We start from the raw sequence: 26,220 nt of genomic DNA, 5'->3' as shown, positions 1-26,220 counted from the left end.
TCTGTAAAGGTATTGTTTTGCTTGGTGTCTCTCTGTAACATATAAATATGAGCATAAGGCCTTCTGGTTACTAGTGGTATGCAGTGTTAATATACATAGAACAGGCACTAAAGACATTTCTTCAACAGACTGAAATGTGACTGAAAAATATGTATTTTTTCATGTGATTATATTAGCAGAGGGCAATATATGCTGTTACCATACAAAAGACATTGATAGTTGCCCAGCACATTTTATTAAATGTTATATTCATTTGAGATATTTTGTGAAAATAGAATACTGGAAAGGGGAACTGCAAAGCCTAAGTCAGACAGAAGCTTCCCAGGATTGGTAGCAGCACTGGAACTATTCTTGAGAAAAATAAGTGACAATAAACTTGCTATTCCCTATGATGCTTCAGTCCAACTGACTTGCACTTACCTAAAGTAAACCTTTTGAATTATTCCTATTACAGGTGTAGGGGATGGCAGTTCTACTGCAGCATTTACATTATTTATGTATCTGTTTGCTTTTGGTAACTTGCAGATCACTGATTGACATGGACCCTTTCAGACTTAGCCAGGAACGTCTGGTTAAATGGCTTGCTCAGAGTCACACAGTAGACAGATGGAACCAGATGGACTCAAACCCTGGACTACAGGAAGCAGCTCATTATTAGCTTATAGGCTTTAGTGTTAGCAGTCCCCATCCTCTTTCTAGTTCCATAGGTAGAGTGTATATGCAGATGCAGTCATCATTATCATCTTCTTTCGGCTGTTCCCATTAGGGGTTGCCACAGCAGATCACCTGTTTCCATTTCTTCCTGTCCTTTGCATCTTGCTCTGTCACACTAACCACCTGCATGTCCTCTCTCACCACATCCATAAACCTTATCTTAGGCCTTTCACTTTTCTTGTTACCTGGTAGCTTCATCCTTAGCATCTTTTTCCCAATATACTCAGCATCCCTCCTCAGCACATGTCCAAACCAACGTAATCTTGCCTCTCTGGCTTTGTCTCCAAACCTTCCAACTTGGGCTGACCCTCTAATATACGCAGCTATGGTTAATACCAATGCCTCATAAAGGAATTTGCTTATTTGCTTGTTTTAGTGTACCTGTGTGTTAGTAACTGTAGTAATGAGCTAGTGCTACAGATAGTGGAAGTAAGAGCTTTTTTGTGATCCTCAGCTTCAGAGGACCTTATTTTTGGCTTTCAACAATGGGTTAAATGGACACATTTTTGGTCCTCAACTTAAAATTACCTATTTTTTGGTTGCCAGCTTACGGATGAAGTGGGTACCCCTCTGGAGAATTACCCAGGGCACTAAGTACAATTCTGCATCATTCACATAGTCAGGTAAATCATTTAAGTACAGGCTTTCAGTGAAAGTGTTAGCTGAAAGTTGAATAGCCAGAGGTCCTGTGTAAATAGGTCTTTCCATAAGTGGTAATCAAATGGAAATGTCTCTGTACTAGGCAGCATGCTGTAACAGATGTACACAGCATTTGAACCCACTACTGTAATGTACAGGCAGTAAACTAAAATATTTGTTCAATGATTTATGATCTTTTAATTACAGTTTATTTAATTTTACAGCTAAGCTGACTGCAATATGTTTACCACAACGTGTCTTGCAATAAGCAAGACCTGCCTGTATTTCAAGTAATTATAATTGAAAATGCTTGTCAAATACACAAAACCTGGCAAGACATAAATATGGCAATAAAAGTAAACAATGCAGCAAGATTTTTAACCAGAAGGGTATTTAGACTGTTTGTCTTGTGTTATTATTTTAAAGTTGAAAAGTTTATTTCTAGAAAGCTACATGACAGGCATTTCTGACAAGAAAGATTTTGCAGATCAATAAAAAAGGAATGAAGCACATATACGTCTATGTTTACATTTTCTCCAAAGAAAGTAGCCATATTACTGAAGTGAGACAAAAGAAGAAAATGACACTTAACACAAAAGGAAAAAAGAAAATATAAGATGAAATTCTAGCTCTCCAGCCTTTTGATTCAAATTTAGATAGTCACTGCCTGAGTCCAGAGTAAACCACTTAGGTATCAAAATTAAGAAACTATGCTACAGCACAAATTACTGGGAACAACACCATGAATATTCATTGCTCCAAATAGCTAGTCTAGATATATGATGTATGATATATACCAGACATTCTGAGGGTACTTATGCAGCAGTTCTAGAAAATTACCAAGATATGTTCACTCATAATTAAACACATATTTTAAAATGCTGATGCTTAGAAAAAGCAAGAAAGAACCAAACAAAGCATTAGACAGTTACTATATATTATACAATGACTGGCAATTAAATTTCAAAAATGTGCACACTGACTAGTCAGCCCCAACAGCATGCCCATTGCATATACCAACAGAAAAAAAGTCCAGTCACCTGGACTTTCTTCTACTAACATGTGGCTTTCCAGTTTTATTGATTTTTTTTAAATAAAGTTTGAAATCCGGACAGTTCAGAAGTACGAGATAGACATGACAGAGAAAATCAGGTACGTTATACAAAACTAAAGAAATGTACATGATTACCCTTGTATTTACCCTGTCTCTCCTGCACCCTCGTACCTCTGAACTGTACAGATTTCAAACTTTATTTTTTTATTAAAATAAAAAAAAAAGTGATTGCGATCCCCTTTCTCCATTGCTTCCTTTCCAAAACACTAATGTACTGCATAAGTGTGGGAATATAAGTCCCATATACATGCGCAGTACATCACAAAAGCCCCACAATATGGAAAGAAATCAGAACAGCAAGGCGCCATTATAAAAAGACATTATTTAAGAAAAGAAAGTAATTTTTTTTAAATAATGTCATTGTATAATAGTAATAACCAACTCTTGGGTGTGATATATTGAAGATTTACCCACAATTGCCTTTGTTTAATCACTCGGGCTTCCCCCTCATGATTAAACCACACAAACCCTAGGTAAATCTGCAATATACCACAACCAGTCGTTGGTTATTGCTATAATATTCAACTCCAGCAAGGATCTGGAATTACACAGACACTGATTCAAGTATTAAAGACATATTATGCACAGCAGTTTCTCAGAAAAGGTAAGATGAAATTAACTATCTAAGGTAAATGTTAAATAACCAATGTCCAGGTAGCATATGGCTTGATAAGAACTTTATTATTAGAAGGTTAAAGGTTTCCATCTCTATCATACTATAGACATCATCAGAACCATTTAAAAACTCACAACTAGTTTCAACAAGTATAAGAAGATATTTAAACACACACTCCCCATTAAAACCACCAATCAGAGACTTCATACCCGAAAACTCGCCAATTGCGTTAAAGAAACAGCAGTCAAAAACAGTACATTGAAAACACACAACTAGTAATCATCCGGCTCAAAAATAAGAATAAAAATAATATAAATAATATTTACGTTTTCAGCTCAGTGTGAGTTTGCTAGCTTGTTTAGTGTTACTTATAAATGTCAAATTAATTAAACTTACTAGACAAGGAAATGTCCTTAGAAATGTTAAAAGTACAAGCAAAAGCATTAGAGAATGATGCAGTCAAATCAATTAATAGTATACAAAACAACAGGTGGAATACTAATGTAACAGGGCCTTTGGGGGTGCAGGGGGACTTGCCTGGCTGCAAAAACACTGTTTTATGTATTTATTTATCTGAGATGCAGGTAGACTTTCAAATTGTTTTGCTCACTATATTGAGAATTCCAATTAAATTTTATATATAAGCCCAACATACACACACACACACACACACACACACATATATACGCATATATACACACTCACAGAAACACACACACTTACATGCACACAGAAGTTAGTGAAACACAGTAAGCCAGCTTGGCTTGGGGAGCTAGGAGGGGAAAAAAGAGTGCCTACAGAAGCTCACATAAATATACAAAGGACATGAGAACAACACATAGTGATTAGAGCATCAGGGTATACCCCAAATCCTGAAGCTTTGGGTGAACATTTTTCCAGTGAGCCAGTAAAGTACAGCAATTTCAAGTCAATAACATCTGGCATGGAAGTGAAAAGGCTGCTTACCTACCTCAAAGTTTAATAGATATGAACCATTCCATCATTCAGAAAGTGATGCTACTAATGATATCACCATCCCATCACCCAGGAAATGATGCTACTAATGATATCACCATCCCATCACCCAGGAAATGATGCTACTAATGATATCACCATCCCATCACCCAGGAAATGATGCTACTAATGATATCACCATCCCATCACCCAGGAAATGATGCTACTAATGATATCACCATCCCATCACCCAGGAAATGATGCTACTAATGATATCACCATCCCATCACCCAGGAAATGATGCTACTAATGATATCACCATCCCATCACACAGGAAATGATGCTACTAATGATATCACCATCCCATCACCCAGGAAATGATGCTACTAATGATATCACCATCCCATCACCCAGGAAATGATGCTACTAATGATATCACCATTCCATCACCCAGGAAATGATGCTACTAATGATATCACCATTCCATCACCCAGGAAATGATGCTACTAATGATATCACCATTCCATCACCCAGGAAATGATGCTACTAATAATATCACCATTCCATCACCCAGGAAATGATGCTACAAATGATATCACCATTCCATCACCCAGGAAATGATGCTACAAATGATATCACCATCCCATCACCCAGGAAATGATGCTACTAATGATATCACCATCCCATCACCCAGGAAATGATGCTACAAATGATATCACCATTCCATCACCCAGGAAATGATGCTACTAATGATATCACCATCCCATCACCCAGGAAATGATGCTACTAATGATATCACCATCCCATCTCCCAGGAAATGATGCTACTAATGATATCACCAGCCTATCACCCAGGAAATGATGCTACTAATGATATCAACATCCCATCACCCAGGAAATTATGCTACAAATTATATCACCATTCTATCACCCAGGAAATGATGCTACTAATGATATCACCATTCCATCACCCAGGAAATGATGCTACAAATGATATCACCATCCCATCACCCAGGAAATGATGCTACTAATGATATCACCATTCCATCACCCAGGAAATGATGCTACTAATGATATCACCATCCCATCACCCAGGAAATGATGCTACAAATTATATCACCATTCCATCACCCAGGAAATAATGCTACAAATGATATCACCATTCTATCACCCAGGAAATGATGCTACAAATGATATCACCATTTCATCACCCAGGAAATGATGCTACTAATGATATCACCATTCCATCACCCAGGAAATGATGCTACAAATGATATCACCATTCCATCACCCAGGAAATGATGCTACAAATGATATCACCATTCCATCACTCAGGAAATGATGCTACAAATGATATCACCATTCCATCACCCAGGAAATGATGCTACAAATGATATCACAATTCCATCACCCAGGAAATGATGCTACAAATGATATCACCATTCCATCACCCAGGAAATGATGCTAGAAATGATATCACCATTCCATCACCCAGGAAATGATGCTACTAATGATATCACCATACCATCACCCAGGAAATGATGCTACAAATGATATCACCATTCCATCACCCAGGAAATGATGCTACAAATGATATCACCATTCCACCATCCAGGAAATTATGCTACAAATGATATCACCATTCCATCATCCAGGAAACTATGCTACAAATGATATCACCATTTCATTATCCAGGAAGAGATGCTACTAATGATATCACCATTCCATCATCCAGGAAGAGATGCTACAAATGATGCCACCATTTCATCATCCAGGAAGAGATGCTACAAATGCTATCACCATTCCATCATCCAGGAAGAGATGCTACAAATGATGCCACCATTTCATCATCCAGGAAAAGATGCTACAATTGATATCACCATTCCATCATCCAGGAAGAGATGCTACAATTGATATCACCATTCCATCATCCAGGAAGAGATGCTACAAATGATATCACCATTCCATCATCCAGGAAGAGATGCTACAAATGATATCACCATTCCATCATCCAGGAAGAGATGCTACAAATTATATCACCATTCCATCATCCAGGAAGAGATGCTACAAATGCTATCACCATTCCATCATCCAGGAAGAGATTCTACAAATGAAGCCACCATTTCGTCATCCAGGAAAAGATGCTACAATTGATATCACCATTCCATCATCCAGGAAGAGATGCTACAAATGCTATCACCATTCCATCATCCAGGAAGAGATGCTACAAATGATGCCACCATTTCATCATCCAGGAAAAGATGCTACAATTGATATCACCATTCCATCATCCAGGAAGAAATGCTACAATTGATATCACCATTCCATCATCCAGGAAGAGATGCTACAAATGATGCCACCATTCCATCATCCAGGAAGTGCATTCTTACAGTTGGAAGGCTAAACACACTGATTATTTACAAAACAGAGATATAGATATAGCACTTGAGATTTAATCTAAGTGTTTTAAAGCTAAGCTACTTCTGAGGGGCAATATGTGGTTCATTGAATGAAAGGCATAAAAAGATATGCCTAAAAACTGCTACATGTGCCAAGCAAATGGTCCGAAGCAACAGTCTACTAGGTCAAATGTCAGAATTATAAGTGTGGACAGATATTAGCAAAGAATATTTTGGGTGAGTCAGCAACACTGCCTATCTTGTTCTTATGAATGATGAATACTCAATACATAGCCCACAGAAAAAAAAAACAATAACTGTCCATCTCAGATGTCACTCATACCAGTAAAAGACAAAAAAAAATCTGCTCTGTTTGGCATTCTCACATCCTCCAGGTCAGTCAATGGACCATCTTCTGAAAGTGCAATTTGAAGCAATTCTGCAGTGACATGACAGATTAACTTCCGTATGGCTACATATTCAAGAAGAATAGAAGCAGTTCATGAGCAGAATAGAAAAAAATAGAACTGCAAACAATAAAAGCATGTCCTAGAAACAGTAAATGTATATCTTACTGAAGGATACTGAATTGTGATGATCCCACTGAGGGACTCTCCCCAGCCTTATGTCTAATGACAACTACAATGATAAGTTGCAATCATTGTCCCTATCCAGACCCAAGCCAAATAAACCAGTTAAACACACAGAGTGTCACCAGAAGGATAAAATGAAGAAGTCTTACACAAAATCTAAAAGGCAGACTAGAATGCATACCCTTGTATCATCTCAGCTGTCACTCATACCAGTGAAGACAAACACAATCTACTTGCCATCTTCACATCCTCCAAATCAATCAGTGAACCATCTTTTAAAAATACAGTCTGAAGCAATTCTGCTGTGACTTACTTATCCATGGCAAATGCAATGATAGCCACGTGTAATGCAATCTATAATAACAAAAGTGATGTCTTCCTCACAGCTGGATTATTTATTGACTTGATTATTGTATTCAAAATCGCAAACCATCCTTTGCGACTAAACACAACTAATTAGGCTAAGTTTTTGAACTAATACATTACAGTGATTTAAGTTACCTTGAGGATAGAGACTTCCAAGTTTACAGCAGGAATACCCTCTCTAATTAGTACATTAAATGTTGGTATCCCACAAGTGTTCGGCCATCTACTATTCTCTCTCATTATAAATGATCTTACAATACAGCTTCCCAAAATGGATTTGCTCATGCATGTGAATCACCTCCTCCTTCACTCTGGACAGAATCTACCCCAACTGCATGCAAACTATACAAGACAAGTCCCTACCATGTTGCAACTGGATAACTAACAATAAAGTAATAATAAACCCCACAAAAAATCCATTTACATGCTGTTTGGTACCACATAAAACACTCTGACCTCAATGCATTACAAATTAAGGACAACTACAACAATGCAATATCTACTGTGACATAACTGAAGTATGTAGGAGTTCTACTTGATCTCTCTGTCTCTCTCTCCTTCTCAGCTCAGATCGATCATACCATAAACAAAATGTTAGTATAACTGAAACTTTGTACAAAAATACCTCACCTGTAAATGAAAGCAAGGCAATCCATTGACAAAGATGTGCTAATTCTTGAATCGGAATAAACATTACCACTAATAAGTCTCCGCCCCAGGACAAACACTCAGAAACTTGAAGTAGCAAAGAACACAGAATCTGTCATTTTGCTCTCCTGGCTGGCAGTAAACACACCACTGTGAATTCTTTAGTTGCTTTAGCTGACTGCTAGTTCAAAGTAGGGCACTGCAGATACATACTACCATAGTTTTTAACATCCTCAGACTTGGTCACTGCTTACCTCTGAAAACCAAGCTGTTAGTAAGAGACACTTCATATGCTTTTTGCAACACTCAAGAAGAGGGATTACTCACAAGGCCACTATTCACATCCACCACAGGTGAAAGACCATTTTGCCAGCACATATCAAGCACCATAGCTCCTACAAGATTCCATATATATATTTTTTTAATGCAGGTTTCCCACAAATTGAAAAACAATAACTCCGAAGGCAGATATTTTCATCTATCTTTATCTATATATATATATATATATATATATATATATATATATATATATATATATATATATATATATATATGTATATATATATATATATCCATCAATATAGCTATATCAACTATGTGTCTGTAAGAGTCATTCACTACATCAAATTGTCTGTCTGTACACTGACTTGAATGAATGAGAAATGCAGTTGGGTGTCCTGTTCATTAAAATGTTAAGATTTCAGATGACTGGAGCACTGAGTGCATGTGGGTAAGGTAAGTGTGGGTTTAGGAATGTAAGAAAATTCAGATATTCTGAACATTTCAGCATTAGGGGGATGGAGTGTTTGTGTTAGTGTAGCCAGGTTAGGGTTAGAGTAATGGTTAAATAAGGCTATAGATTTAGTGTAGTTCATGTATGTGTGTGTGTGTGTGTGTGTGTGTGTGTGTGTGTGTGTGTGTGTGTGTGTGTGTGTGTGTGTGTGTGTGTGTGTACTCACTGAGCTGTCTTGTGTAGTGGTAGTGTTAACGGGAAAAGGTTTTTTCAAAAGTAAGTTCTAGGACTAGGGTCATGGGCAGTTCCAGGGTTATGAGGCATTAGTAAGGTGGTGTAGATCCCCTTACTCAACCTGAGGGATGTCTATTAACACCAACCCTACCCTGCCCCTAACCCTAACCTAACCCTACAGCATGTGAAACTTACCTTTAAAAAAAATCCATAACATTACCGTTACACAAGACAGGTTGGATGCTCACTTCCCACCACACATACAGACCACTAAATCTGTCGCCGTACCTCACCCTTACTCTAACTCCAACCCACAAGCACTCATGCATATACTAGATCAACAACCTTACCTAAACCCTGCTCTAATCCTAAAACACACACTCAGACACAAACTCGCAGTCCTACAAAAAAAAAAAGACTTTCCTTTGTTGAAAAAACTGGCAGTCCCTTATTCAGGTATTCACATAAAGTACCAGTTGCACACATTGCAGTAAAGTTCACTTTGCCAACCAAATCTGTATTTGACCAATGACTAATATGTATATATATATATATATATATATATATATATATCTATATACACACACACACACACACATATATATATATATATATATATATATATATATATATATATACACATATATATATATACATATATATATATATATATATATATATATATATATATATATATATATATATATATCTATATATATATAGATAGATATATATAGGGTCTATATTACCCGATCGAACATTTAGGTTAGTGAATACGAGATCACTCTACAGTGGGGAAAGGGGTAAAATCTGCATAACGGCCAAGGGAATTCTTTCCCTACGTTAAATCGTCTGTTCGCTTTTTTTGCTTTTGCTATTACCAGTTCGATGTTTAGGTATTCGCTAACCTAAACATTCGATCAGGAAATAGGAACCCTATATATATATATATATATATATATATATATATATATATATATATATACTTTCAAGAAAGTGCATTTTATTGAAAATACACTTCAAAAAAAAAAAAAAAAAAAACAAGCAGGTTGCATGTAGATTTACTTGTACATCAATATGTAGTGTTGATTGTACAACTAAGCAAACTGTTGCTTAGATCACGGTACAGCGGGGATAAGGGAATATTCCCTTTTCCACACTGTAGTGCGATCTCAGAGTGAGAATATTAAAGTAGGGAGGTGTGGTGGGTGCAGGGGGGCTTGCCCCCTGCATAAACATGAGTAGTGTTTTATTTCTGTAGGTTTTTTTGCATGTTTTTTTTTATCGAAAGTGTATTTTCAAGTGAGTTCGCTCATGTACACTTCATTGAAACATACTTTCAATCTATCAACATAGATACACACACACACACACACACACACACACACACACACATATATATATATATATATATATATATATATATATATATATATATATATATATATATAGGCCCATGTCAGATGGACGAAAGCAAAGGTAAAGGAAGACCACATCAACAAGATGACTTCGCCGTCAGGACGAATCCCGACAACGGTAAGTCAATGTATTACGGAATGGAATACATTCCCGTTTCCGTAATACACTCGAAAACCACATTAAAACATGTATAGCAGGGGGGCAAGCCCCCCTGCACCACCCATACCCCCTCTACTTAAATATACCAACTCCAAGATCGCACTACAGTGAGGGAATGGGACTAACTCCCAGTCTGCACTACTTACCGTTGTTGGGGATTCATCCACACGCGCACACACACACACACACACACACACACACACACACACACACACACACAAAACTATACATCTATATTTCCATCTATCTACTTATCTATATATTTATATACACAACTCTCTCTCTCTCTCTCTCTCTATATATATATATATATATATATATATATATACTGTAATAATTTTACTCTTTTAGAGCCACAACAGCATGTTCAGGTTTCAGAATGTTGTACTGATATATTATTTTATTTCATTACAGTCTCAACAATGTTCAAGCCTATCAATGGTTGATTCTTACTGCACTTAAATGTCAATATAGGAACATAGGAACAATCCTTGACCAGCAATCGGGGGGACCATATGATGCCAAACCATATACATCTTTAGGTAAACACACACAGAAAGTTCTTGCCACTTTTTTCAAGCACTTAGTACGGCTCTCCAACTGTATTACACAAAGCAATACATAACAACTCTGGTGTACATTTGTGTACCTACATCCAATCATCAAGAGTAACCCTAAAGGTAGACTAACTAAGACTGCTTGGTGTGTAGTGGTAACTTATTCTATAGGTTGGGGTCATGCTAAGTTAGGGGCCTATCCCTTAAGTGAATGTTATTTACTTCTTGGTGTAAATTTAGGTCCCTAGTGTTGGTATTTGAAGGGCCACTAGTTTTGTGGGGGAAAAAAAATAAATAACAGATCAAATAGTACTAAGTCTTTGAATGATAATAATGGGAAAATGGTGTGCATATGAAGTATTTGAGTTAGACTATACTGAAAAACAAAATCCCTAGACAAGCCAAATGGTTGTTATATGACAAAAAAGCATAACTGCATAATTAAGATTATTTAGTTGCATAACTAATTTTTATACCCTATTCAGTTATTTAATGAAAAGGAGAGTTAACGTCAGGACTGCTAGTCATGCTGGAAGTATTCTAACGCAGACAGATTCAAAAGTAACATTTACAAAAAAGCCAGGTTTTGATAAACATTTGTATATGTATTTGGGAAATGGTCCAGCTTTACTATATGATTTACTTCCTGAAAGGTTAACCTAAGGTAAGACTTTAGTAGTAATGTAAGATGAAGTGTTAGCCTGAGGTACTGAGACCCATTTTCAATGCAGCTCATCTTGTAAGTGCTAAAGTATTCAAAAATATATTGGATGATGTCACCTCCCCCCATAAGGCACATTTTCAAAGACAGTAAGCCGTGTTCTGCAGATATACCAGACTTGGGATTGTGCCTGTACTGGTTACCAGACATATGGTATTGTGTCTTTTCTTTAATCATGGCATAAATCCCACTTATCTCAGCGCTATGTCACCCCTTGGCAAAGCAGGAAGTACATGCCAGAGTTCACTGTTCTCTTTTATGTCATGAAAAGTACAACTAGTATAGTACATTAATTAATTAATTAATTAATTAATTAATTCTCCAATAACCTGCTTAACGCAATTCGAAGTTACAGGGAAGCAGGTGCTTATCCTTGCACTCCGTTGGTACAGCACAGTTAACTAACCCTGAATGTGGCCTTAGCTCACTGCAGGACACATAGACACATACAGATACACATGTGCGTGCGAGCATGTAAAATCACATGCACATACAGAAGACATGTCTACTTATGGTCAATATGAACTATTGTCACGTCACCTACAGCAGGTCTCTGGGATGTGCAAGGAAATCTCAGCACCCTGCAAAAACCACACAAACACATGGGTGATCATTCAGATTCCACACAGAAGGCACCCTAGCTTACAACCAAATTGGAAAACTAAATGCTGTAAGATAGCACTGTTTACTGCTGTGTTACAGTCCTACCCATAATATAAGCAAAGGTTTGGGAATATATATCTCAGTCCAACATGAACATGCAGAAGGTATACCATACTGTTTGCAGCAGGATATTCTGGTGTCCTCAGTGGTCAAGATTCCATCCTAGCTAGGAATATTTTTGGCTGTTTTAGCATAGGCTATCACTTACAAATTTCCTGTAAAAAACAATATTGTGATGATATAACTTTGTTAGGTTGGGAGGAATTGTTGATGAACATATTTTGGAGCTTCAGCAATTAAGTCTGGCAGTTAGTGCAAAGGGTGAAGACTCTCATCTCTTAATGAGCTGCTTCTTGGAGCCAAAGGTGCAGGGTTTAATTCCTTCAGTCTCCACCTGTCTAATGTATGATTATCACCAAGTTCCTTAGTCAGAAAGTGCATGGTTAGAAAAAAAATAGAAAACAGTTTCTACCTTCCCGCCTCATTTAAAACCATATGTATCATTTTTATATTGTACAAGAATCCAGAGTTTTAAGAAAGCACATCATAACTAGATAGATGTCTCTATATCAATTATCTGTGCTCCTCAGCCAAATGAAGGTCAAATGAGTTAAGGAGCATTAACAGAAACTGGTAATATTTTATTAAATGGATAAAGACATTTGTAGCTCAGATGTACCTAATGTTAACTAAATATATGTGATAGTAATTGCTGCTCACAAAAAAGTAAGTGTCACTACAACTGTTATTAAAAATAAACATACCCAGGTAACCAAAAAGTGAAGTGTCACACCAAGCATTACAACAATATTCATCATGTGACAAAACAAAACAAACAAAAAACAAAAAAAAAAAAAAACACTGGGTCTGCAGTGCAGAAATGTCACCCAAAGCCTGCTCAGTGAAGCACTTCAACCTTAAAACCCATTACAGGTAATCCTCCAGTTAACATTTATCCTGAGGTAGGCACGTTTTAAAATGTAAATCCAGAAATTTGAGGAATCTGACACTATAAAAAAGGACCATTCTCGCTGGTTATAAAAAAGAATCATAAGTATCCTAGCCCTCTCCAAAAAATCTAGTTTTAACGGAAAGTAAGGAAGGAAACATGCACTAAAGTGCTAAAGAAAATTAAGGACAGACTTAGAAAGCTCCTTAAATTAGGGAAGGAAATTCTATAGTATGTTGTTGTTGCTTCCATTAAGTGACTTGTCTATGATGAGCATCACCTGTCCAATCTAAATATTGTCTTAGGGTCCTTAAAGGAGTCAGATATTACAGTACAAAGTAAAGCTGTATACTACATATGTCACTCTCGAAAACAAGGATTTATCTAGTCAAATAATAAAATCTAAATGATTTGCTTTTTTGTGTGTGGTTAGTTGGAGATCATTGACAGAAAATGAGCATGTGTGTTAACTATTAGGAATCTGCTATCAAGCAGATAGTTAAAAAAAAATATGCGCCGTTGTGTGCATTTGTATCAGACAGCAGCTGGAATTAATTTTAATTTATGAAAACTAGTCAGAATTCATTATATTACAATATTTAATACAGAAAGCATTTAGAACTCAGAATAGCTAGGATCTGGTATGATGAATGTGTTTTACTAAAGTTGATAATCTAAAATCCTAATAAAATCATTTATTTGACCATAATTACTCAGAACAGCAAATCAATGATGAAGCATTTTCTCAATGTGCATGGTATTGAAATAGAACAATGGAAAGCAAAAATGAGATAATAATCATTTACAAAACAAAATAAATGTCAAGCAGTATTTCTTTGGGTGTGCACGCCATCTGCCCCCAAACAAACAATAATGGTATCACTCCAAAACTGCACAAAAAGGAGACAGGATTAATTCAGCCCTGTTCCCATGTATAACCATGGTCTTATTGGTGGTACAAGTAAAGTTCAAGAAGTGGGGAATGCATAGCACAAAAATGTGTGCTTAAAACAAATGTTTTTTTGGTCCACTCTTTGATGTATTACAATTTTTATCAATTTTGTTCTGCAATACAATACTGCCTTACTTATCAATAGAAAATAGTTTGTGTTTTCAGTCAGTTTCACTCAATCACATTTAGGTGAGACAAGAAACATTCTTCTTGAATTTGATGCAGGCATTTAATTTCACAATGCCATGTCAGGACTTTGTTTAAAGAAATGTGCATCTTTGATTTGCAGCAAAAACTGTATTCAGGAAAATATGTAGTATGTCAACTTCCTCAAGCTCACATTTTCATAATGCTAGATCATCTGTTTTGTTTTAGTCTGAAGAGTAAGGTGTGCAGTCTTAACATTTGTTTTATCCTCTGCATTTAAAACATTATTCCTACTGTAGAAAATAATGCACAAATACCAGTGACAGAAACAGAATGAGAGCAAACGTGCAAGTTCAACTGTTGACACTATTCTTCAGTTTCATTTTTTTCCCCTCTCTGTATTTTATTTATTTATTTACTGCATTTGATTACCGGGGTAGTCCACTGGGCCAGAAGAACCCATTTTCAGTGGAGGCCCAGGGAGAAAAGCTCCACGTTTAACACATAGACAAGAAATCTGTTACAATGATACAGGCTATATAATACAACAGTAGCAAATAAAACAACATTATGATTGCATACACTAAATTATTGACAGACAAACATTATGATTACATACAATAGATTAGTAACAGACGGGGGGTTGGAGACAAACAGTGAGGAAATAGCGTACAGTCATGGACTGAAACTACGAAATAAAGGTGAATTAAATATTAAGTAAGATAAACAGCAGAGAAGAAGGAAAAACAGTATGTTAATGTTGGTGTACTGCAGGCTCAAAGTGAGAGGAAACATGAGTTGGGTGGTTGAGAGAAAGGGAGATTAGAGTGGTTATAGAGAGAAGAGGAGAAAGATAGTGAGACGGTCAATTTATGTGGTTTTATTAGAAGTACTTTTCCAGTATGTCTTTCACTACATGTTTTTCTCCAAAAGAATTCCTGCTAGTTACTACCTACTTTTTTGTTATTATCCTGTAGCAACCTCCTGGTAGAAATTAAGACACAGACATACACAATTGTATAGCACATGCCTTGGGTGTCATTGCAACAACCAAAAAAATGCCAGGTAGCCCTTCCATCACTTTCTTTTCTTGACTACAGCTATGATTGCTTTTTTTGGTTTATGGTCTTCACTTTTGATACTCTGAAGAGGTACATATGTGCCTTCATAAGAAAAGCCGGATCACTCAACATGGAATTCTGTAAGGATTTTTAATTAAAAAGGTAGACACTGGATGGGACATATCATAACTTAAATTTCTAGATCACAGTTCTGAATAAAAATCAGCTACTTGAATCTAAGACGCACATATAAGAAATTAATCAAAAAACTTTTATTGCTATATTTAAAAAGTAAACTGAACCAATTCTCCAATTTTTGTTTAGTCTAGAATACTTAGGACAGCTACTATAATAATTACAACCTTCATTAAAATTAAATTTACAGGCACATCTTTGCCAGACATTGAAGAATTCCTTTACTATTCGGTTCTGCATACATAGTGGGTAAGGGAGACTCTCCACCAGTGCGCCATTACTTTTATGCTGATTATTTTGACTAGTTTGTGATCAAACACAACAGGCTGGCAGGTTAGCTATTAGGGAGGCGTCAGAGGAGTACATAAGCATGTTAGCACACCGCTGAAGAATGGCATCAGGGGTAATAAACAGCCTCTGCTGCACCCACAAACTCATCCGTAAAAATTATCAAGGCAATAGTAGGACTCTAGTTCCGATTTCCAAGCTGAAACAAACACATCCTAACACATCATAACATAAGAATTCAAAAATGATGCAAGGCAGTTACTATGCAATTTTTTGTGTACTTGCCAAAGACTTTTTGCTTCATAGAAGGTTTACTAGTGAGCATCTAGTATTCGAGAAAAAAAAAACTTTACACTGCAAGAACTATCACATCTGGCAAACAATTTTTGCTTAAGTTGTTTATGTAATGGCACCCCTCTTAAGAAAGTGCTTACTCATATTGCCATGTTCTCTCCGCCCTCTGTCTTCAACTGTTTACTGCCTGTCTATCTCTTTTAAGAATTATTAATTGAGGACTTCCTGTTGCTTTCACATATAACTTGCTTACATCTGTTTCCTTTGATCGTATCACACTGACATGCCCCTTTTCTTGTACTACTATGAATCTGTGTCTTTTCAGTGGACATTTCCCATTTATGTCAAACTCTATTCCCATGCAGTGAATTCAGTCAGAAATAAAAATGTCTATTCCTGCAGGAATTACAAATCTCTACTTAACCCCACTCCCAGTTTATTGCAGTGTATGGGCTTCATTATGTTAAATATGAACAATGTGGTGCTATCTGTAGAAATGCACGCTTTCCCTTTGAAAATTTTAGCAATGTTATACATGAAACTATTAGTGGGGACAATAACCAATGCCTGTGGTGTCACGTTTCTAACCATCATGTTTTCTGAGCGGGCGCAATAGACTATAGCCATCATTGTTTCATTTTAGTTTGTACTTTTCCTTGTGCAACCACCCTTGTATCTACTCCAAGGTTACGTAATTTATTTTGTATCCATTTACACTGCACTGTATCAAATACATTGTAAAACCTAGGACGATAATGCACACAGCCCCTTTTTGTCTTCTGGTTGAGTCATATAGTCAAAGGACTCCAATAATGTCAGCATAGTTTGTTCACAACAAATTCATGGTACCTTAGGTCTTAAACCCATTAACCTTCAGAAGATCACAGATTATTTCTTCCAAAGTTTATTACTTTCTCATTGATGTCTCTTTCTACTGAGCATTTAATCGATATGTCTTGTACACACGTAACGTGAATTTCATGTAAACTTGTCCCCCATCCAGCCTTGTGTTTTTTTTTAGCCATTCTAGTGATATAATAAGAGTTGCAGGCAGTGACATCACTAATGAATTTTACGAGTTCTAGTGATATAATAAGAGTTGCAGGCAGTGATATCACTAATGAATGCTTTTTTTATTTTACTGAAATAAATAGGACATGCTGGAGGGACAGATTCATAACCCAGAGGCTCCCTTCACTCTGGAATAAAATCCCAGTCCAGGTTAGGCAAAGTCCCTCATTGACTCTCTTCAAGAGGAATCTTGATGAGTGGATGGGAGATCGTAGGTTTACCCCGGGTATCACTTCTGTGTCACTGTTAGACAGAGGCAGAGTATACTAACCTCGAAAAAGGGCATAGCAAAATTCATTTAAAATGGGTGGCGAAAGCCAAACACACTCTGGCTAGGCTTATAAATGCCCTAGGGCAGATAGCTTAGTATGAACCTATGAACCTATAAAGATGTGTAGTTTACTTTCAGCTTCACTCTATCTTAGGTTTATGTTTGTGGTGGTACGTTTCTTCCACTTTTCATGTGGTCACTTTAGTGCTAAATGCAAACTGTTTTCAGTATTCATATCAAATATATTACTATTTTTTTTATCTAGTCAATATGTACTAGAGAAATGTATCTCTTTATGGATACAGTTAGTCAGAAAGTACAAACAAATTAAGAGCAGAAATTAAAGTAACTGGTATGTGGTTCAAGTATCTTCTTCTTCTTTCGGCTTTTCCCGGTTAGGGGTTGCCACAGCAGATCACATGTCTGCTCATGACTGGTAGTGGAGTTTTACGGTGTTGAATTGCCAGCCCGCCGCCCAACCTTCCACAGAAGGCACACACACGCACTCACACCTAGGGCCAATTTAGAGTGTCCAATCCACCTACAGCATGCCTTTGGGATGTGGGAGGAAACATGAGCACCCGGAGGAAACCCACACGACTACAGGGAGGACATGCAGACTCCACACAGAAGGCACCCCAGCTGAGGATCGAACCAGGGAACCTCTTGCTGTGAGGCGACAATGCTAACCGCTGCACCACCGTGGCCACCCGGTATGTGGTTCAAGTATAAATAAGCAAATAAATAATACAACTGCACAAATAAGTAAACTAGTCAAAATTATTAACAAATAAAAATGAGTAATGAAAATAAATGATAGATTTTTTGTATAAATAAGCAAATAAATAACATGACCCCATAATCAGAAGCACAAGACTTCTAGATCATACCAAGTCCTGTACTGTTATGTTCCCTCAGAAATGTTCTCTGAATGAAGAGTAGACATTACGTTTAATGATCTGCCAAGGCAAATATAAGAAGCCAGAATTATAATGACTCTTTGAAGCTCTTGGCTGATAAAGGAATGCTTATTCCTCTTATAGATACCTACAGTACAAATTAACTACAGTTCTGTGGTAGCTAAGGGTTACCTTTAAGACTGAGGTGGTTAAGGAATACCTTTGTCAATGTGATAGTTATGGTTACTTATAGTACTGTGGTAATTAAGGGTTACCTACAGTACTGTGGTAAATAAGAATTACCTACAGTAATGTGGTAATTAAGGATTACCTACAATAATGTTGTAATTAAAGATTACCTACAGTAATGTGGCAGTTAGGGTTACCTACAGTACTGAGTTGGGTAATCATTACCTACAGTAATATGGTAGTTATGGTTGCCTATAGTACTATGATGGTTAAGTCTGACCTAGAGTACTGTGGTAATTAAGGGTTACCTACAGTACTGTGTTAGATAAGAATTACCTACAGTAATGTGGTAATTAAGGATTACCTACAATAATGTGGTAATTAAGGATTACCTACAGTAATGTGGCAGTTAGGGTTATCTATAGTACTGAGTTGGGTAATCATTACCTACAGTAATGTGGTAGTTATGGTTACCTATAGTACTATGTTGGTTAAGGGTGACCTAAAGTACTGTGGTAATTAAGGGTTACCTACAGTAGTGTGCTAGATAAGAATTACCTACAGTAATGTGGTATTTAAGGATTACCGATAGTAATGTGGCAGTTATGGTTACCTACTGTACTGAGTTGGGTAAGCATTACCTACAGTAATGTGGCCATTATGGTTACCTACTGTAATGAGTTGGGAAATCATTACCTACAGTAATGTGGCAGTTATGGTTACCTACTGTACTGAGTTGGGTACGAATTACCTACAGTAATGTGGCTGTTATGGTTACCTACTGTACTGTTGGGTAAGCATTACCTGCAGTAATGTGGTAGTTATGGTTACCTACAATATTGAGTTGGGTAAGCATTACCTACAGTAATGTGGCAGTTATGGTTACCTACAGTACTCAGCTGGGTAAGCATTACCGACAGTAATGTGGCAGTTAGGGTTACCTACAGTGCTGTAGTAATTAAGGATTGCCTATAGTAATGTGGAAGTTAGGATTACCTACAGTACTGTGGTAGTTAAGGATTGCCTAAACTAATGTGGCAGTTAGAGTTACCAATAGTACTGTGGTAGCTAAGGATTGCCTACAGTAATGTGGCAGTTATGGTTACTTACAGTACTCAGCTGGGTAAGCATTACCTACAGTAATGTGGTAGTTAAGGACTGCCTACAGTAATGTGGAAGTTAGGGTTAACTAGTAATGTGGTAGTTAAGGACTGCCTACAGTAATGTGGCAGTTATGGTTACTTACAGTACTCAGCTGGGTAAGCATTACCTACAGTAATGTGTCAGTTAGGGTTACCTACAGTACTGTGGTAATTATGGATTGCCTATAGTAACGTGGAAGTTAGGATTACCTACAATACTGTGGTAGTTAAGGATTGCCTAGAGTAATGTGGCAGTTATGGTTACTTACAGCACTGTGGTAATTAAGGATTGCCTATAGCAATGTGGCAGTTAGGGTTACCTACATTACTGTGGTAGTTAAGGATTGCCTACAGTAATGTGGCAGTTATGGTTACTTATAGCACTCAGTTGGGTAAGCATTACCTACAATAATGTGGCAGTTAGGGTTAGCTACAGTACTGTGGTAATTAAAGAGTGCCTACAGTAATGTGGAAGTTAGTGTTACCTACAGTACTGTGGTAGTTAAGGATTGCCTACAGTAATGTGTCAGTTATTGTTACTTATAGTACTCAGTTGGATAAGCATTGCCTACAGTAATGTGGCAGTTAGGGTTAGCTACAGTATTGTGGTAATTAAGGATTGCCTTCAGTAATGTGGAAGTTAGGGTTACCTACAGTATTGTGTTGGTTAAGGGTTACCAACAGTAATGTGGAAGTTAAGGTTACCTACAGTAATGTGGTAGTTAAGGAATGCCTACAGTAATGTGGTACTTAATGGTTACTAGATGAATTCTGAGGGTTAAGGATGACTTACAGTAGTGTGGTAGCTAGCAATCACCTATAGTACTGTGGTAGTTAAGGATTGCCTACAGTAATGTGGAAGTTAGGGTTACCTACAGTAATGTGGTAGTTAAGGATTGCCTACAGTAATGTGGAAGTTAGGGTTAGCTACAGTATTGTAGTAGTTAAGGATTGCCTACAGTAATGTGGAAGTTAGGGTTACCTACAGTATTGTGTTGGTTAAGGATTACCTACAGTAATGTGGTAGTTAAGGATTGCCTACATTAATGTGGACGTTAGGGTTACCTACAGTAATGCGGTAGTTAAGGATTGCCTACATTAATGTGGACTTTAGGGTTACCTGCAGTAATGTGGTACTTAATGGTTACAAGATGATTTCTGAGGGTTAAGGATGACTTACAGTAGTGTGTTAGCTAGCAATCACCTATAGTACTGTGGTAGTTAAGTGAAATACTTTAAAACACAAACTGTTGAATCAGAGAGCTTCCAAGCCAGGTTTGATAGATATCCAACGATAATTTGCATGTTGCTTCTTTAGAAATTAAAGGACTATCATTTTAATACCATTATTCATGGCCACTGTTGATATGACACCCCAACCTCATATACAAAATGGAAAAAAGGGGGTTGATGCCCATGTCAAATCATTCTCAAACAAATATATGCTTCTGTCTTGGAATTTAATGACTTTACAACCATTATTGGAGTGTTAAAAATGTTTACTTAAGGCAATTTGGGGAGACAAATAAAAGAACAGAGAACATAATGAGGTATAGTTATACCAGAAATGATGAAATAATACTACAGAAAATGGATCATTGGGAATGAAGAAGCTTACTCCAGTAGTTCAGGGGTATAATTCGGATTGAAGAAATGAGATTTGAACAAGGGAAAGTAAAGAAGATAGGAAGAAATTAAATAACTCTGTATGGGACAGCTGCAGACTGGGGTAAAACCAGAACACTGACCTACCCCATGGTAGAATCAGAACACTGACCCAACCCATGGTATAATCAGAACTCTGACCCACCAAGGGTAGGATCAGAACACTGACCCCTTCATTTCACTAGAGAGTTCACATACAGGATAATTCCTTTTTTGTGCTACAGGAAGACGTACCTAATAATCAGAGCTGTTGGGCAGTTTCCAAAATAAGCTTTTTTTTATAATCTGAGACAGTAATAAGGACTGACTACTGCACATGAGTGCCAGCTTTTTTCCATGTATCCTGCTATGCTGTGGCCATTTAGTCATATTTGAACTGCAGCAACATGAAGTACAACTTAATTTACAAATGCAGCACAGTTGTAGAGCTGGTAGTGCTGCTATCTAACAGTCCATGATTATGCAGTTCAGTTCCTGGCCGAGGTGCCTTTTGTGGCGAGCCTGCTTGTTCTCTACTTGTCCACAAGAGTTTTTGGCAGTTGCTCCTTTTTCCTTCCACATTTTAAAGACATCCTGTAGGAGAAATGATTCTCCAAACTGTCTATAGTTATGCATGCACAATGAACGTGTGTGTGTGTTTGTGTCTTGTGCAATGGACTGTCATCCTCACTGATTTCTCGAACTTGCTCCTATTGAATGCCAAATAGGCTTTGGCTCCCTGAATAAACAGGAACTCACAAAACGAATGAATAATAAATGAATGAACATTAATGATGTAGTAGACCTTAGGGATACTTGTCATATGATCAAACAATTAAAACATTGAACCTCACTTCGGTAACAGAGCATCGAACATCTTAATCATCGAAAGCCAGCATCAGCAAATCTCACCACATCGAATAGCAACAGTTGTCCAACAGCTGAGCATAAGCTGGAAAGAATATATACATTTATTCCCATCGTGTTATACATACCAAACGTAACAAGATGCTATACCGCAACTGCTGGCCAACTATTGCTATTCGATGTGGTGAGATTTGCTGTTGTCGGCTTTTGATGATTAAGACATTTGATGGTCTCGTCTTGCTGAAGTGAGGTTCAATGTTTCAATCATTCAGTCATGTGACATGAATCGACTTTAGATATGCAATCATGCACTCACAAACTAACATTCTTCTATTTTGCTGGTAACCATGTTGTTATTTTCTGGTATCCAATAATGAAAATGAACTTCTGAAAAGCCAGAGATAAACTGTGCAGTATACAAGTTACCTACTTGCAGTGGCTAAATCTATACTTCACCAAGTTTAAAGTATATAACTGCAGATATCTCTCAGTTACACAAACACATAATACTGCTTGAGAAGAAAAACATCCTAATCAAAGTAATGTCATATTATCCTGAACAGCTCTCAAAGCTGACTAATATGGGAAACTCTAGGCAGGTCTTCTTCAAGTCAAACAATGCTTACTTAGGAAGTTATCTTAGTAGGACCTTACCACAAAGATGCTCAAATGGTAGCATCACCTTGTTGATTGCCAAGAAACAACAGTTCTCCTTTAAGTAAGACGCAGAGATTACAATAACTGCGAATATAGATCTCCCATGAGCTTAACAGTAAAGAATACTCAGAAAGCCTGTACTCAATAACAACAGCAAAATAAACCCAATTTGGTCATGCATTCAGCGTTTGAAAAGTAAGTCCACATTTGAAAATCAGGTTTTTACTTCAAAATTTCATCTTATACACTATGCACAATATTCCATAAAAATATTAGACACACAGCAACTTAGGACATATAAAAATGAAACTGGCAGCCATAATTCAGTTGAAGCAGTACCTCTGTAGATTAACTGGCTACTTTTAAAGGAGCAGGAGAAATGAATGTCTTGTGTATAGCTGTACTGACAACAATGAGAAAGGTGGTATTAACTAATTCCAAAACTTCCTTCACACCACTAAAGTGTGTGTGTGTGTGTGTGTGTGTGTGTGTGTGTGTGTGTGTGTGTGTGTGTGTGTGTGTGTGTGTCTACATGCATAGCTGAAATAAAACAAGATCAGCTAAGAATAATTCACTAATCTCAAATTATAGTATTTTTAAAATGTTTTGCATTCAGTGTTAAGTTGTGATCTGTTATGCTTGAGCTTAAGTCATTGCATGTTAATTATACAGACCCTTAGTTTCGGCAATGGTACTGCTGAAGTGGTACCCATCACTTCAAGCATCACTTAGACTAAAACACCACCACAGAGAGCACAATGATCTGGATATCACTCAGTGCCCAGAACTTTGCACATGAAAGGAGATCCAACTGAAAACCAGGGAGGCTTGCAACCAAGCAATGAAATACAAGGTATGCTGCAGAATGACACGCTCTGAAACTCTGTAAATGATTTCTCTCAGCACAGTCATAAAACACTTAATGTTTCTCTAACATCAGCTTGATGCTTTCGTTATAACTAATAACATTTACAATGACAAAAGTCTGCTGCTTGATCTAATAACACGAACATCAAAATCTGTAAAACAGCACTAAGGACTTGGTTCCATTTTATCTCTTCTGTAACAAAAAATCCATTTATTTTGCCTGCTGCATTCTCTGCTTTGGCTAGTACAGCCAAGCAAGAATCCATTTGTAGCACATTTTTAATTAATTTGTATAGAGTTATGCAATCAAATGGAGTCACATAGTTAAACATATACTATCAGTGACACATGACAGCTTCTGAAGAAATAAAAAGGGAATTGTTACAAAAAGCAAATGGTTTAAACAGAATATGACTTACTTGTAAGTCGAGGTTCTCCGAGACTTTCTGCCTCTGCAGGAAGAAACTGCTGTCCTCCTTCTGATTCTTTCTTTTCAGTAATTTCCATGATTAGTTGTCGGAGCTGACGGATTCTGTTTCTCAAGCCTTCTGAGTTTGCTTGTCCAAGTGCCACAGCCCAGGATTCACAGTCAGACTTTGAGATGGCTTCAATATAAAGGTCCTGCTCTCCGCTTTGAAACTCTGCACTCAGAACACATCAACACAGTTTCAGAAGCCTAAATACTAACAATGAAACAATGGCATTGAAAGAGACATGCTATGCACTGTATAAATCAGTGTGCATCCATATTTTGTTATGGCATCAAACACACCCAAGCCACCTTAAGAATCAAACCTCTTCTGCTTCACTGATGCAACAAACCATTTGCTCTGGGCAACACAGCATATCCTAAAGCAATTAATGTTTTTGAAAACTAGGTGGCAGAGTTAGCAAACTGAAAATCTTTTCTAGCAAGAAATATGCAACTCAGCAGGTATCTACGGGTACCGCTCATGAAAAAAAAAATTCAATACATTTAACAGCATCTACAGACAAATGCTCTGACAATGGGACCTATGGGATTCACAAGGGTGAACCTGTCCATCATTCTGCTGTCCTTCACACTTGGTCTTCGAGACATTTCTGCCTGAAAACTGCTCATCAGGAAGAAGAGATAATTTAGCATGACAGTGCTCCTCTGTGAAGAGTCAACAGGTTGAATGAGGGAGTTACAGACCTCATTACTACCCACAGCGTCACTTGCAGCTCAGCAAGATAGCATCTTAATTGCTTAATGATCAGTCTTTCAGATAATACAAATTACCCTAACTGTACATATCCTACTTTCTGCTGGGCTAATAATAATAATAATAATAATATATAAATATATATATATATATATATATATATATATATATACACACACACACACACACACACACACACACACACACACACACACACACACACACACACACACGATTTTTGACTCGCTAGAGAATCATGTTGCCATAAATGAAATATGATTTATAATTTAAAACAATGTATGTACATGCTCAACTTTTAGTTTGTGAAATTAAAGTGCCTCTGATGTATGAATGGTTAGGCTCAAATATTTAAGTGTTTCTTTGTACTTATATTAGCATTTTGGGGGATGCAACATATTAACATAGAGTGGGTCTTCAGAGTGAACATTCCAGCACATAGACATTAGGACTTGCAGAATTCAGTATTAAGTATACCAGCTACCAAACACACAAGTCATTTCCTAGAGGTATATGAACGTGGTAAGGTTCTCTGCCAAAAAAGAAAATGCATTTATTTTTAACTGCACCCCTGAGATTCCCAGAATCATGAAATGAGGGATTTGGCCCCATGCATCAAAGTGTCAGGAAATGCACCAAGCAAGACTGGTGACCCACTTTCAGAAACTGAAGGATTCCATTTTTTTACCTGCCTTTTACTTGAAAACTAATGATTTCAAATTCATCCTGACCCACATAGCTTCCTGTCCATTAGTTAAGTTTTACCCTCTTTTATGATACTGGCAGAAAAAAAAAATCCTGGTTCTAAAATGGCAAGAAGCAGGTGCTTTGTTAGCAGCTACCCTGGCATGCCACGTGCAATTCTTTCTAACACTGGTACTGTTTTATACCACCATCCCACAGGAAAAAAGTACAGAAGGATGCCTGCCGTTTACAGTAAGCTGTGATATGTTTTAAAAACATTCATCCATCACTCAAACATCATTGAATGGAC

General features: G+C 37.1%; 1 protein-coding gene across 2 annotated transcripts in view; it reads right to left on the bottom strand.

The window, feature by feature from the left end:
- Positions 1-26,220, bottom strand: part of INPP4B (inositol polyphosphate-4-phosphatase type II B) — a 4,727,932-nt gene that overhangs the window by 4,513,434 nt on the left and 188,278 nt on the right. Inside the window, exon 2 of one of the 2 annotated variants that reach the window (XM_044062266.1) lies at positions 24,441-24,662. In XM_044062266.1, the coding sequence (XP_043918201.1) occupies positions 24,441-24,528 (88 nt within the window). In that variant the 5' untranslated portion in view covers positions 24,529-24,662. Of the gene's footprint in view, positions 1-24,440; positions 24,752-26,220 lie in introns of those variants that run through there. The other variant, XM_044062271.1, reaches the window with a different exon arrangement.

The sequence above is a fragment of the Protopterus annectens genome, chromosome 2.part1 (genome assembly GCF_019279795.1).
Source record: "Protopterus annectens isolate FY-2018-M chromosome 2.part1, PAN1.0, whole genome shotgun sequence".
NCBI lineage: Eukaryota > Metazoa > Chordata > Ceratodontiformes > Protopteridae > Protopterus > Protopterus annectens.
Note: the sequence above shows the minus strand (reverse complement) of the source record. Positions and strands in the feature narration are given on the sequence as shown.